At 31.7% G+C, this 15,000-nt stretch overlaps 1 protein-coding gene and 1 long non-coding RNA gene across 43 annotated transcripts in view; one reads left to right on the forward strand and one right to left on the reverse strand.

Moving 5' to 3' along the window:
• LOC124946629 (calcium-activated potassium channel slowpoke) overlaps positions 1-15,000 on the reverse strand; it is a 76,155-nt gene that overhangs the window by 13,097 nt on the left and 48,058 nt on the right. For 11 of the 42 annotated variants that reach the window (XM_047487546.1, XM_047487539.1, XM_047487538.1 and 8 more), the window contains exons 12-16: positions 8,302-8,457; positions 7,959-8,035; positions 7,020-7,055; positions 4,020-4,088; positions 586-636 (exon numbers count right to left, since the gene is read on the reverse strand). In XM_047487546.1, the coding sequence (XP_047343502.1) occupies positions 586-636; positions 4,020-4,088; positions 7,020-7,055; positions 7,959-8,035; positions 8,302-8,457 (389 nt within the window). Of the gene's footprint in view, positions 1-585; positions 637-4,019; positions 4,089-7,019; positions 7,056-7,958; positions 8,036-8,301; positions 8,458-14,831; positions 14,945-15,000 lie in introns of all 42 variants that reach the window. The other 31 variants (XM_047487562.1, XM_047487570.1, XM_047487560.1 and 28 more) reach the window with 13 other exon arrangements.
• On the forward strand, positions 2,458-6,177 carry LOC124946632. Its single transcript, XR_007100141.1, has 2 exons — positions 2,458-2,653; positions 2,752-6,177. It is a non-coding gene; the product is annotated as an uncharacterized LOC124946632 (long non-coding RNA).

Genomic DNA, 15,000 nt, shown 5'->3' on the forward strand with positions numbered 1-15,000 from the left:
TTTTTTTTTTTTTTTCCTTCATTTTATATTCATTTTATTTAATTTAATCCCTTTTGTATTATTACAATTATTTTTTTAACTTTTATTCTCATGTATCTTGACTCTAAGTTGATTGTTTTTAATTTTAATTAATATAATATATGTAATAATAAATACATATATATATATATATATATATATATATATATATATATATATATAAGCGATTTGTCGATAAAAATGTTTTCATACTGATTTATAATTATTAATAAAATATCAAATAAAGTATTTACTGTCAGAGATGATTCAAAAGAGTTATAGAGAGATAAATGAAGAATGGCGTAACAACAGAAATGAGTGTCACTATTTAATAAAAGGTTAATTTCATTTTATTTCTGTTAGTTTAAACGAATCCACGAGTCATCGTATATTAGCGAGACGTTACTACCATCCGTCGAGAGAATCAATTGGATATACATATGTGAATATCTGTTCATAAATGAAATAATAGATGATAGAGAGAAGAGAGCTAGATAGATAGATAGATAGATAGATAGATAGAGAGAGAGAGAGAAAGAGAGACTATCTATACTGGGGGATACATACTTGCTCTTCCGACCATTTGAACAGCTCGCACGCCTTTCCGGAATGTGGCCACTGCCCGGAGGGAGGAGAACCAGAGCTGTTAGTTGTCACACCAAAATAATGTCAACCTATATACGAGGTTTACAATGCGTGGAGGGAAATCCGAGGGTCTAAAGATTCGACGTGTATCGTTGTCGGTATAAATTTAAAAAGACAAAGAAATGAAAATCAAAATCGATCGTACCAATTCGACTTTCAATTGATAATATTCAAATATCAATTAGTTTCTTCGAACGTTGTTGGTGGGTACGATCGATCCGATTTTTCTCGTAGGCGTTCGATGAAGAGAAAATCATCGATATCGGGATTGCCATCGAAATTATATTTTTGTCTTTCACTTTTTGTTCTTGCTTTTTGCTATTTCCTTTGTTGTTCTTTTTTTTTCTTTTTTTTTTCTTCTTTCCTTTTTTTTTGTCCTTTTTTTTTTTTTTTTTTTTTTTTTTGTTTCTTTTTTTAATAAACCACTTATTTTACCGTCGGAGATGTGCGGACAAAGAACGTGGCTCTTCTTTTAATGTAATCTGCACGCACTTAACTTTTACCGAAGTGGAGACTTAGTGATCTCCGTTTTATGTACAAACATTATTCGTAGACGTTTAATCGTTTGCTCTCTCAGTAGAATAAGATGAAGTAACGCGCTAATCAGAAATTCGTGGGATAAAGTTTGTATGATTTGATTTAAGTAATAATTGTTTGATTTTTATTGATGAGAGATTCATAATTGACGAATATTATAATCATTGCTAATTCCTTTAGAAATAGATGAGTATTCTTTATGAATCGATTTGGCAGAAAGAGCTCTTAAATGGTATAAAAACTCTTCTAGTTTAAATCTCGACTGAAAGAAGTAGTACGGACTAAGTAGAGACACCTGAGAGTTCACCACTTAAAGAATCTTCATTAATATTTGTCATTTACGATTGAAAAGACTGACAGAGATTAGAACGATGTATCGATGTTATTGTTCTTGTCATGTCGGTGAATGATTTCATGTTAATGCTGATATATGATAAATATTTGTCGATGTGTGTTACGTCATAGATATATATATATATATATATATATATATATATATACATATATATACTTTATATACATTCATTATACTTCATATTCAAGGATAAAGGAAGTATATTTCTCAACGTGGGTGTGTTCGATAAACCCTGGGCATCGATAATGTATTTCGAAAATTCTCATTTTAATTTTTCATAAATTTAATGATTACTATGATATTTTTACTTGAGAAAATAATAATAATAATAATAATAATAATAATAATAATAATAATAATAATAATAACAATAAGAAGAAGAAGAAGAATAAAAACGGATGATAGAGTTACACGACGATGAGAGATCGTCATACAAAGGCCTTTGTGTGTCCCCTTTTATGAACGTGTCTCTAGTCAAGGTTAATGGGTGCTTCTAATTTTACATACATACATACATACATACATACATATATATATACATACATACATACATACATATATACATACATACATACATACGTACGTACGAACGTACGTACGTTGGGTACACTTAGGAACGATGAGGATAAGATCGCAATTAACCATCATAATTTGTTAAATGGTTGCTCGTACACACATCGAGCTGGTAAATAAGATGTTAGAAGGGTCTTATCATAGTTTCTAAAGAGAGATAGATAGATAGATAGATAGATAGATAGATAGATAGATAGATAGAGAGAGAGAGAGAGAAAGAGAAGAGTAGGATGGATAATCGATAAATTTTATGACTCGCTTGTTACGACTCGAACGATCGTATATAGGCAACGCCTTGGTCATTGTTGATTCATTAAAGTCTATTAACAGGTAATACGCTGTTATTGGATGATATATATATATATATATATATATATATATATATATGTAACATTTTTTTGTTAAATATATTGTTATTTACTTAGTAGAAAATTGTATTATTAAAGTGAATTAGTTAGGAATAGAAAGACTTGGAAATGCATGAACATTATACGAATGTACGCCGACTCGTGTAAATTTTCAATGGTATTGAATTTATCTTTTCTTTTCTATTTCTTTTTTTTTTTTTTTTTTTTCCTTTTTCTTTATATAATACAATTTCTTTGTATTATTTCTTCAAAAAGGTTCGAATCGGCATGAACAAAGCTGTGACGACGACTAATGGGGAAAGTAAGAAACGAATTAATTTTTATAACACATAGTAAATAGCGTTAAGTGTTATCAGAAATTCGTGTTAACATATTGTTAGTTATATCGAACGTGTAAAGTGAAATCAGCCGATCGAATTAATTCGGCGAAAGCACACCGAAGCGACGATTAGTTCACAACAATTAACAGCAAGCCTTTAAGAATTAGAAAAGAAAAAAAAAAAACAACAGAAGGAATTATAAATGAAAACAAAAAAAAAGAAGAAGAAGAGGAAGAAACAAAAAACTAAAAAAAGGTAATTGATAAGAGAAAAAATAAAAAGACGGGCAAAAACTTTCGTCGATCAGTGATACGTCGCAGGCACTAATAATGTATATAAACACAGAGAGAAATATAGAAAGAGAGAAAGAGAGAGAATCATTAATTACGTTCGTATTAACAACGTGCTTTAGCATGAAAAATTTGCATTTTTTTTGCAAAAAAATCTAAGCTAACTTATTCTTCTCTTCTTACAATGTCATTAATTGACTTGTTAATTTGAAACATTAATTTGATTCAAAGAAATATAAAAACAAAAGCAATTACTAAATGCTTCGAAGATACTTGTTACATTGCTAATAGCTCTTGCAAAAGCCGAATGATCAAACATTAAGAAATCGAAAGTTAAATCTCAAATAACGAAGTAAAAGAACAAATTCATTGAGATAAGATGACGTAAATGTTTTATTACTTACTTCATCTTGTCTCTCTCGTCTTGTTCTTATTTTTTCTTTTTTAATAACGACATATATAAAACTTTATGTGCGAGTTCAATCATCTTTTGGTGAAGGTGAAACGAAGAAAGAAAGAGAGAGAGAGAGAGAGAGAGAGAGAGAGAGAGAGAGAGAGAAAGAGAGAAAAGTGAAGGTACGTGAAAGGATTTTTGTTTTAAGCGTGGTGGTGATTTATAAGGAAAAAAACAAATTTGTCAGAATAATTAAAAGGATCAATTAATTGTCGATCGGTATCTAACGATGACAATTTCGTGTTTATTCTTTTTTTTTTTTTTTTCCTTCTTTTTTTTTCAAACGTACCAACGAAAACTAATTTTATTTTCTTTACTATTATTATTATTATTATTATTATTATTATTATTATTGGTACTATTATTATTCCGACAAATTTTTTTTTTTTTGTTAAAATCGGATAATTAAAAGGATTGGAGAAAAGGGAGGAAGAGGTTGGTAAAGGTTGGTAGGCATACCATCTAAGAAACTGCTGTAGGCAGTGTTTCCCTTCACCATGCCAGTCTGCATCATCATCATCCCCACATCTGGAAAAATTCAGCGATCGACCCGGAGGCGGGTTCGTAAATAGAGATCAAGAAATAGAGAAGAAAGTGGGATTGAGGCGGTGCATCTAGGAGAGTATTACTTAAACATATAGACAATCGTTAGAGGTTTACGAAATTCAATAAAGATTTATGTGCGTACGAGAAGACGAGAATATGCTAAAAGGTATAAAGGTACAAAAAATGGAAGTGAGTAAACTTCTAAAAAGCTTCGAATTAGCGTAATTAGATTATTACGAGATTAGAAAAAGAAAAAAAAAGAAAAAGAGCGAGAGAGAGAGAGAGAGAGAGAGAGAGAGAGAGAGAAGAGGAAAAAGATCAATGCGAACAATTTTAATGAAAAAAAAAAAAAAAATAAAAAAAAAAAGCTTTTGAGAAGTTTATACTTCGAACATTTATAAATCATCGGATAATCAAATATAGATAGATATCTATTTTGTAACAACGATCGCTGGAATCATCTTCGACGGTTTCTGCTGTCAGACGGGGCTCTTTTCTTTTTTTTTTTTTTTTAACATAAAAAGAAAAAAAAACAGGTTAGGGAAAGAATAAAAAAATAACGTGATAAATAGTGATTATCGTTAATCGTTGAAAAAGGACGATGGAAGTCACATATTCGACGATTACCTTCGACGTTCTCTCATTTTCTCTTCGAGTCTTTCGATACCTGGAATAATAGAATTAACTGAAACCTTAGAAATTAGTTGACCGATCGTTTAACGAAAATCGTTTCATTGCCCAGGGTTTAGGACAACGTTGCAGTGTGAATGTTGATCGTGTGATCTATCGTAAACACTTTGTTATTCCTAATGAATTTAATTAAATACAACGATACGATATCCGATTATAATATTTTCAATCGGTTTAGATTTATCATGAAAAAAGGGAAGATATTAAATGGGAGATCTTGAATGGTATCCATTCGTCAATCGGAATTATTCTATTACGTGTGTGTGTGTGTGTGTGTGTGTGTGTGTGCGTATGTGTGCGTGTGTGTTAGAGTCAAGTGTCGCCTTTTCGTTCCTCTCTCTTCTTAGATCCTTTGATAGGAGAGATCTAATTGGCGCTAGTGCAACCGACGACGATGCAATATCATTTGAATTATATAGACGAGCTGCAGTCTCTTTCATGGATCGATTTTTTTTTTTCCTTGATCGCGCGCAATACGAAATCGAATGTGACTCTTTATCGGCGAATCTCGCACAGTTCAGAGTAAGGTAGATAAAGATGAGAAAGAGCGAGATAGATAGATAGAGTTAGAGTATAGGAATAGAGATAGAAATAGAGATATATAAATAGATAGATAGATAGATAGATAGATAAAGAGGGAAGATAGATGTAGGAAAAGTAAAAAGAAATGAACGGTAAGGATATAGGAACGGATAAAAGAAATGTGAAATAGAGAAAAATAAATCAGAGAGAGAGAGAGAGAGAGAGAAAGTGAGAGGGGGCGGAGTAAAGACTATAGATTGCAGAGAATAATTGATAACAGTAAGAGTACGTGAAGCTGTCATACGGCAGTATGTATGAATACCAAGTGCCAAATTCATACCAAGTAAGGCGTTAAAGAAAATCGTATCGGGAACTATAGTCATGCATGCAAGAACGAACGAGAAGAGCACACACTATAGTGCAGGCTAATTTCCTCCGTTAGAGATAGAGAGAGAGAGAGAGAGAGAGAGAGAGAGAGAGAGAGAGAGAGAGAGAGAGAAAGAGAGACAGACAGAGAGATAGAGAGAGAGAGAGAAAGAGAGAGAGAGATAGATAAAGAGAGAGAGATAGATAGAGAGAGAGAGATAGATAGAGAGAGAGAGAAAGAGTCAGGTGGTCATGCCAGGCCAGCTGACTGATTTATTGGGCAATCATGTTATGCGTTTGTCGTATTATATATAGGTCCATTTTATTTCCTCTTAGAATTTGTTATTCGAAGGAAAATTCATTTTTACTGATTCAGCACAGACCTTTCCCTTTAAATCGAAACTTTAACTTCGAAGAATTATTAACGATTAGAAATGGAAACAAAACGAAAAAAAAAAAAAAAAAAAAAAAAAGAAACAAGAAGCAAACGTTACGTCCACTAGTAGAGAATATATATTACAAAATTCGATATTTATTTTTTAACAATACTACTATTATGTTAAAGAATATTATTTCATTGTTTTTAATCGTCGTCATCGTCATTGTCCCCGTTCGGCAGCGACTCGAACGTTCTCGCTTTGATTTACTTCTTTCTCCTTTTTTGTTTCGTAATTATTCCTTGCTCATTGTCACACACACACACACATACACACGCGCGAGCGCGCGCACACGTATGCACGCACGCATAGCATAGATACAAACGCATACCCACACACACACACACACACACATTTGGGTGGCTATTTAGAAACTTGAAAGCATACGCATTCTCGTAGGGTTACATACAGGAAAATGTACAGAGATAGATAGATATATAGATAGATAAAGATATAAAGAAAAAGAAAGAGAGAAGAAACAAGAAGACAGAGAGACAGAGAGATAGAGAAAGAGAGAGACAGCGAGAAAGAGAAATGGGGAAACTTGCAGATATGCCATACAGACAGACATTTCAAACAGAACGTCGTAAAAACGCAGAAAGAGAGTGAGAGAAAGAGAGAGCAAGAGACAGAGAGAGAGAAAGAGAGAGAGAGAGAGAGAGATAGCATAGTCAGGATAGTGAAACAGCAGAGAAGAAGAAGAAGAACGATCTTTTGGCCAGTACAGTGTAAAAAAGAGGAGTAAGAGACAAATTTTTTGCAGAAGGGTAGAGGGCTTTACGAAGAAGTTAACGACGAAAAGAAAAGAAAAGAAAAAAAAAAAAAAGAACAGTTTGTTAGACGATAGGGTGAAAAAAAAGTCTATTATCAGACCAAGCGAGCGTGTGTAAGACGTTACCTAAGTCCCGGCCCCAGGAGCGCTGCTGCTGCCCCACTAAATCATATATGATAAATACAGTGGTCACAATTATGTCACTTCGTTAATCGTCGCAGTAATTACTGAAACGTCTCTTAATAGTAGAAACATAATAGATTATTAGAGATAGGGGATGGATCTCTCGTTTTAAGGATTGATTATTAGAAAAAGATATAAAGAGAGAAAGGGAGAGAGAGAAGCGCGAGAAAGAGCAAGAGAGAGAGAGAGAGAAAGAGAGAGAGGGGGGAAGAGAGAGAGGGAGAGAGAGAGACAAACAGAGATAGATAATTAAGTAATAAAAAGAGAGGGAGATTAATTATTCTGATGAAGAAAGCATATTGCGCAGTATTTGTCGGATCGTACATAATATTTTAAAGTCGATTCAGGATCGACTCTCGTCTAGGCAGATAATTATATTTATGAATCAGGCGAGCTTCTCAATGAGAGAAGTAGAAAAAAACTTGGGGGAGATATCTCGTTTGATATCATGTCGCTTTAAATCTTAATTATAATAATTATAATAATAATAAGAATAAGAATAAAAATAATAAGGATAATAATAATGACGATGATGATGATAATAATAATAATAATAATAATAATAATAGTAATAATTATAATAAAAGTAATAAAAAAACAGCACCGATCTAAGGCTCGCTCTTTGCCTGTCGACATTCTTTTTATGCACCTTCCAAATAGTATACTACCTTGTGCACAGACGCCCGTCTATCGTTATCGTATTATTGCGTTATGCACTCGGTATCTCTGGCAAAGACGATCCGAACTGAGTTAGTTGGCAGAAGATTTGATAAGAATTCATTTCTCTCTTTTTTTTTTTTTGTTATTTTTAAGAAAAAATGTTTTTGCTTTTAGTATGATTGTTACTTGAATTATAATAGATCAATGACTGGAAAGACTTACAGTTTTTGCACTTGCATTTCTTGATCAGTGTCTCGTCTTTAATATCATCGTGGCATGCTTTGCAATAGAACCACGCCCTGAAAATTGAATGGAAAAAGAGAAGATATTAAATTTGTCAGATTTTGTTTTAAAATAATTTCTTGTTGTTTAGATTAATCTTGTTTTTTTCTTTTTTTCTTTGTTTTTGTTGGATCAAAAATTGTCATTTCAATTAGTTTCGATAGAACTGTATTGTAAGTTTTTTTTATATTTAGAGAAAAGAACAAAAAAGAAAAAAAAAGAAAAAAAAAGAAAAATAGAAAAAAAAAAGAGGAGAAGAAAAGAAACTTTCGAAGTAACTTACCGCTTGACTTCGTCCGCGGATTGAGCAATAAAGAATCCCTGAGTATTTGCAGCGATCTTGGCACCACGTGGATTGATCGAGATCTTACTGTCAACACCTCCTTCGCCCTTGATCTCAATCGCCAGCAGGAGTAGTTTCAGTTTCGTGAAGCACAACCTATGATACGTTTACGCGTAATATTTGTCCAATTTTTTTGCCCATTCAAAAAGCACACTTTTCAAACAAACAGCTATATTATATCTATCGCGAAACATCGACTGGATGATTACTTTGCGAACAATATATTTTTAAGCGAGTTGGTACATATAATATATATATATATATATAAGCGAAAGAATCTACAAGGTGATCCATTTGAATCGAAATGAATAAAATATTTCAATTTTTAACTAATGTTTTTATTCTCACAACGAAATTATTCTTTTTAAGAGGTACCTCGTAGATTACATGCCACTTATACTAAACACAATGAAAATGCACTCGTCAACTCTAAATAAATGATTCGTATAAACGACACGGAAAAGCGTAAGAGACACGATCGATGCCAGCGAGTCCCAGTTTCACGATTCATATATATGCATGCATGTATATGTATATATATGTATGTATGTTTGTTTGTATGTATGTATGTATGTAATGAATGTATATACATGTATATACCTACTTAAGTCTGAAAAAGAAAAAAGAGAAAGCAATTAAAAGGATGACTCGTACAGCATCGATCGTTACTGTCTCTTCGCTGTAATAATGAGAGGACAGTGAAACTTTCGTTGATATCATCGATTTCTTTCTTTTTTAAAATCTCCAAGTTGAGATCGTGTTTCTGTAATAAAATAAAAATATTAGAAAAAAAAAAAGAAGAAAAAGAAAAATGAAGAAACATAAAACACAAAAAAGAGAAAAGAGAAGAGACGTTTCTTTTCCAACGAGTTTCAATGTCCGTACGACGATCATATTCGAAAGCCTTTTTTTAATTATGCTTTGAGTAGAATCACTCGACATTATCGATAGGGAGCCATCGTATAGACGTCTATTGGATCAGAAATTTTCTCAAAGAAACATCTAGATCAACGGTACGCAAATTATGAGTCTTGATACTAAGGTTTTGAAATTTTTATGAATTCTAGGTACGTATAATAATAATAAGATTTTCAAATAAAGATAAAATCACACAGATATACAGATACGCGAAATCTTCATGAATTTTTTTTCCATAGAAATAATTACATTTTTCATTTTCAAAAGAAAATAAATATTATATTATTACCACCCTCTTTCATAGATACATATATTCACTAATACGAAAATAAAAAAAAAAAAAAAAAAAAAAAAAATATTAAAGAGGGTTCTCGGCATTTTCATGAATCTTATGCATACAAATGATCACATTTAAAAGCAATACATTCCTTCGTTTTATTTCAAAATTAAAAAGAAGAGGAAAAGGAATGTCTTTATTGCTTTATATTTTATATTCGCCAAAAAAGAAAGGAAGAAAAAAGAAAAAAGAAAAGAAAAGAAAAGAAATGTAAAGCTCGCGTAGAATTTCTCTCTATAAAAAAGATGATGATCAATTATAAATAATTTGCGCACCACTGGCCTAGACTCTCGATCCCTTTGCGATTAAAGTCGAATTATCCCTTTTTCTCTGTCGCGTACGTATGTATGAAAGTATCTAGGTATGTACATATGCATGTATGTATCTATGTATATACATATATACATACTAGTTTCTCACATAAAACGCTACGATTCGCCATTATTCTGAAACGAGAGTAGGTAACAACTCAGAGATCGTAAAAAAGAATGAAAGAGTAACGTCATACCTTATAATACGTCTTCGTAAAGGAAACGTAACTGCTCGTTAAAGAATTAACGTAAGTCGTGCGGATAAAGAGTGCGAAAGATCAACAACGTGTACATATATTACGTAGCTACGTGTGTATGTGTATTTATATGAATGAATAAATGTATGCGTGTATATATATATATATATATATATATATTTATATATACATACATACACGCATATACGTATGTAAATAAAAGAGAAAAAGAAAAGAAGACAGAAAGAAACAACAAACAGAAAAAGAAAAAGAAAAGGAGAGCCCATTACAGAGAATTGACATAATTTGTAAAATTGTATGAAAATATATACATATATACATATATATACATATATATTTTTTTATTCTTCTTACAACGTACGTTACATGATATAACAAGAAAACTAGGCAATTTTGTACTTGTAGACGAATTAATACTCTGTAATGCGTCCTCGGATAAATATAACAAGAGAAAGAAAGAGATAGAGAGAGAGAGAGAGAGAGAGAGAGAGAGAGAAAGAGAGAGGGAAAAAGAAAGAAAGAGTGAGAAAGAGAGAAAGAGAGAAGGAGAGAGAGAGAGAGAGAGAGAGAGAGAAAGAAAGAGAGAGTGAAGAAAAGCATTCGTCATGCAAAAAAACGGGGGTGGTAAGCCACATAAATGACATTCTTGCCAAAGCGCCATGCGAGCGAATTGAAGAAGGGGTGAGTAGTGAGGAAAGGGGAATGCAGACTACAGGAACAATTAGGAACGTTGAACAACTACGACAATGGAATCGTCATGCGAACGTATAACGAAGGATGTGCTGATATTTGTGCTACTATAGTTACTACTATTACAACTACTATTAATGCTACTAGTAGTGGTGGTAGCGGTGGTGGTGATGGTGGCGGTGGTCGTGGTGGCGCACTTCTAATCTACGCTACTACTACTTCCTAATATCGCGCTCGAGAAACTCGAGAGAAACTGCTACTATATATACTAGGCGAACTCGTCGTAATGTATAAGAAAAAAAAAAAAGAAAAAAGAAAAAAAAAAGAAATGTAAATAAATACGTAATACTAGATTAACGAGCAAGAGCAAAGAGAAATAAAACTATTTTACATTTACTATTATACATTAAAGTGAACTGATAGACTACTCGATTTATATATATATATATTTGTGCGTGTTTTATACTACGACGATTTCAACGATTTTCAAACAAATTCTCCAAGTTGTGTGTTGCTATGGTATATAATTAATTTATATATATATATATATATATATATATATATATATATATATATATTTATATATATATATAAGGAGAAAGAGAGATTGATAGGTAGATAGATAGAGAGATAGATAGATAGATAGATAGATAGATAGAAAGATAAAGAGAATAATAGTTATTATAATAATGAATCATAAAATCGGATTCAAAAAATTTCATGTTCGAATATAATAATACAGGACAAATTTTTAGGATCAATGGTGGACGATAATCAGATTGTTGGTTGTTGCCATTCCTATCGGAAGGGTTGAGGAGGAGCTAAAAGTATATATTTAAGGAGAAAATATATGGTATATATTTTTTTTTTTTATACGTATGTATAAAATAAAGCTACGCGTCGATGGAAAACGAATTTTCTTATGCTACTTTGAGGAAGAATAATAATGGAAAACGAATTTTCTTATGCTACTTTGAGGAAGAATAATAATGGATACGAATGTCGATCCATAATAGTCGTCCGGCTGGTTGTCGAAACAAATGTTGTTAGAGTTGAATTTTATTTTCCATTTCTTATATAAATATCTATATTCATGTATTTACGTATATAGAAATCTGTGTCGTTCTGATATCGAACAGCGAAGAACGTAAGAACGTAGTAAACGTATACGTATAACATGAATGTCTTTAGAATTTATTATTTTTATTTTTTTCTGTTTTATTTATTTATTTATTTATTTATTCAATTTAACAATAATCGATATATATATATATATATATATATATTAATTCCATTGAAACGTTCTATTCTTCGATTAGCATGCTCGTTTCGTGCGAATTCTCCTTTCTCGCAGTACTCCGAGTCTCGATGCGAATTATTTTCGATGATCTAAGCGTAACACATCGCATTCACCAACTAATCTGACGATCTAAATTTCTACGTACGTCCGTTCGATATACGTGATAAAGGAATAGTGAGATTTTTTGCGAATAATATTGGCACTTTAATTTTTTTTCATTTATATATTTCTCTATTTGTTCGTTTCTTTTTACTTTATCTTTTCTGTTTTTTGTTCTTTTTTTCTTTTTTTTTTCCTTTTTTTTCCTTCCTTTTTAATCTTTCCCTCGTTTCCTTTATCGCGTTTCGAAGAATTATTAAATGAAATTCACGTGTCGAGCTCTCGTGATTCTATATTAAGTATATAGGCGCGAATAATAAATTTCATAATCCATACGATGCACGTTACAACGAAAAAATTTCTTTTATGATATTCTCTACATACATAGTATAAACAGCAGCTTGCATGCTCGTATCAAAAGAAGAAGAAGAAGAAGAAGAAGAAGAAGAAGAAGAAGAATAAGAACAACTTGAGGAATGCTCGCGTTCTTTAAAAGAATATTAGAGAGTAATGCTACATAGAAATATAAAAGACACACGCTATAACAATAATATAGTATGTACTGTACACTTTCGGAAAAAAAAAAAAAAAAAAAAAAAAAAAAAAAAAAAGAAAAAAAAAACAAGAAAAGGATAATAAAACAAAGTAAACAAAAATAAGAAATCAAAATCAAATTCAATTACTAATTCAAATGTTCTACTAGACGTATGCCACAACAAAAAAGAAAAAAAAAAAGAAAGAAAGGGAGAAAAAAGAATATCTACAAAATGTCTGTATATATGTAAGTATATACATATAAAATTTGAGAATAAGAAAAGATTTTTTTGCGTATGAAAAATTCTGTTGTGTTTTTCCTGTCTGTTTGGAGATCATATTTTCGTAATTGAAAAATCAAAATTTATGTTTTTTTTTTTTTTCTGTCCATGGAGAAATGGAAAAAAAGAAAAGAGAAAATATCAAAAAAAAAAAAAAAAAAAAGAAAAACGAAAAAGGAAGAAAAAGGAAGAAGAAATCACAACTCACTAATCGCTACGATTTCATTTTCAAAATACTTCGTGCCGTGAAAAAAGTTTTTCACCTAAACAAAATACGATATACAATACTATGCTTTATCACGAACGAGCTCGTAGATTCCACAAATGACATAATTTATTAAATATAATTCATTTACACGATATGCGTTATAAAAAATTTAGATCGGCGATTAGAAATCGAAATGGAATCTACGTTCTTATCCGTGTCTAATTCTACGGATCGAAATTTGATAAAAAGAGAGACAGATGTGCACATTCGAAAGAAGATAAAATTTCCCAGATAAAAAAAGGAGAAATCCAAACTCCAAAAACAGAATAACGAGAACTTACGTAGATGAAAAAAAAAAAAAAATATTATGAAAGACAGGCCTAAAGGCATACTCAAAAAGAAAAAAAAAAGGAAAAACGAAACACAAAACAATAAAAAAAAAAGGAGTGAGACAAAATGCATCTACGTAAAAATAAAAAGGAAAAAAGAGAGAAAGAGAGAAAGAGAGAAAGAGAGAGAGAGATAGATAGATAGATAGAGAGAGAGAGAGAGAGAGAGAGAGAGAGAGAAAGAGAGAGAGAAAGAGAGAAAGAGAGAAAAAGAGAAAAAAGAAAGAAAAAAAAAGAAAAAAACGTTTGTAAGAGTTCACTCGTGGATCAAAAGGGCCGAGGTGAAGGGCCGCACAGGCAACATAGGTACGTTAATTTAAATGAGAACGTTTGTTGATCCAAGGAAACGAAAAATAACTTCGTGCTCGTTCAAATATACTCGGGAACGATAAAACGAGCTTTCGCGAAAGAGAAAGGGAGAGAAAGAGAGAGAGAGAGAGAGAGAGAGAGAGAGAGAGAGAGAGAGAGAGAGAGAGAGAGAGAAATTTCGACGATAATTCGACGCACACAATTTTGAACGTTCTCATTTAAATAGCTCGTCCAAAGTGATACGCTCCTTTATCATAACACGGAAATATCCACAAGTATAATATAAAATATATAAATATATATATATATATATATATTTATATATGTATATGTATATATAATATATAAGGAATTCAAGAAATCTACACAATATGAAGAAAGATGTAGAATCGCATTCGAATGTCGGCGAGTGTAAAAAAAAAAAAAAAAAAAAAAAAAAAAAAAAAAAAAAGAGAGAGAAAAAAAAGAAAAAACTGTATAAATCCATGTATAAATACGTATATGTGTTTGTTTCGTGTACGTCTTTCGTGATGTCATTAAGTCAGTCTAACTAAAAAAAGAAAAGAAGAAAAAGGTATAATTTAATTTAATGCGAATTTAACTCGTTAACCGTCCAAAAACAACGATCAAGTTTTTTTTTTTTTCGCTAATGAGTTAAACGTAGATAATTATTATACGAATCTGTTTGCTGTATTCGTCGTCGTTCATCATGTATATGTCGTTATCATGTATATGTATGCAGTGCGTGTGCTTGTATGTATATATATATATATATATATGTGTGTGTGTGTGTGTGTATATGTAAATGTGAATGTGAATATTAACGTGTCTCAGTGATGTACGCGAGCGTTGCAGCTGATGGCAGCGAGAACTTACTCGCTGGCTTGGGGAAATGTCATCCCGGTAAAGGACGGGGAGAGGGTTTCCGTGTACATCTCGCAGCCCGTGCCTTGCAGGTAATCATTCTGCCATGCCTGAGTATCCGGAGACTGAAACACCAACCAACCAGGCTCCACGTCATCAAACCTTTCAAGAAGCACCGTTT

This window comes from Vespa velutina, chromosome 2 (assembly GCF_912470025.1).
Source record: "Vespa velutina chromosome 2, iVesVel2.1, whole genome shotgun sequence".
Lineage (NCBI taxonomy): Eukaryota > Metazoa > Arthropoda > Insecta > Hymenoptera > Vespidae > Vespa > Vespa velutina.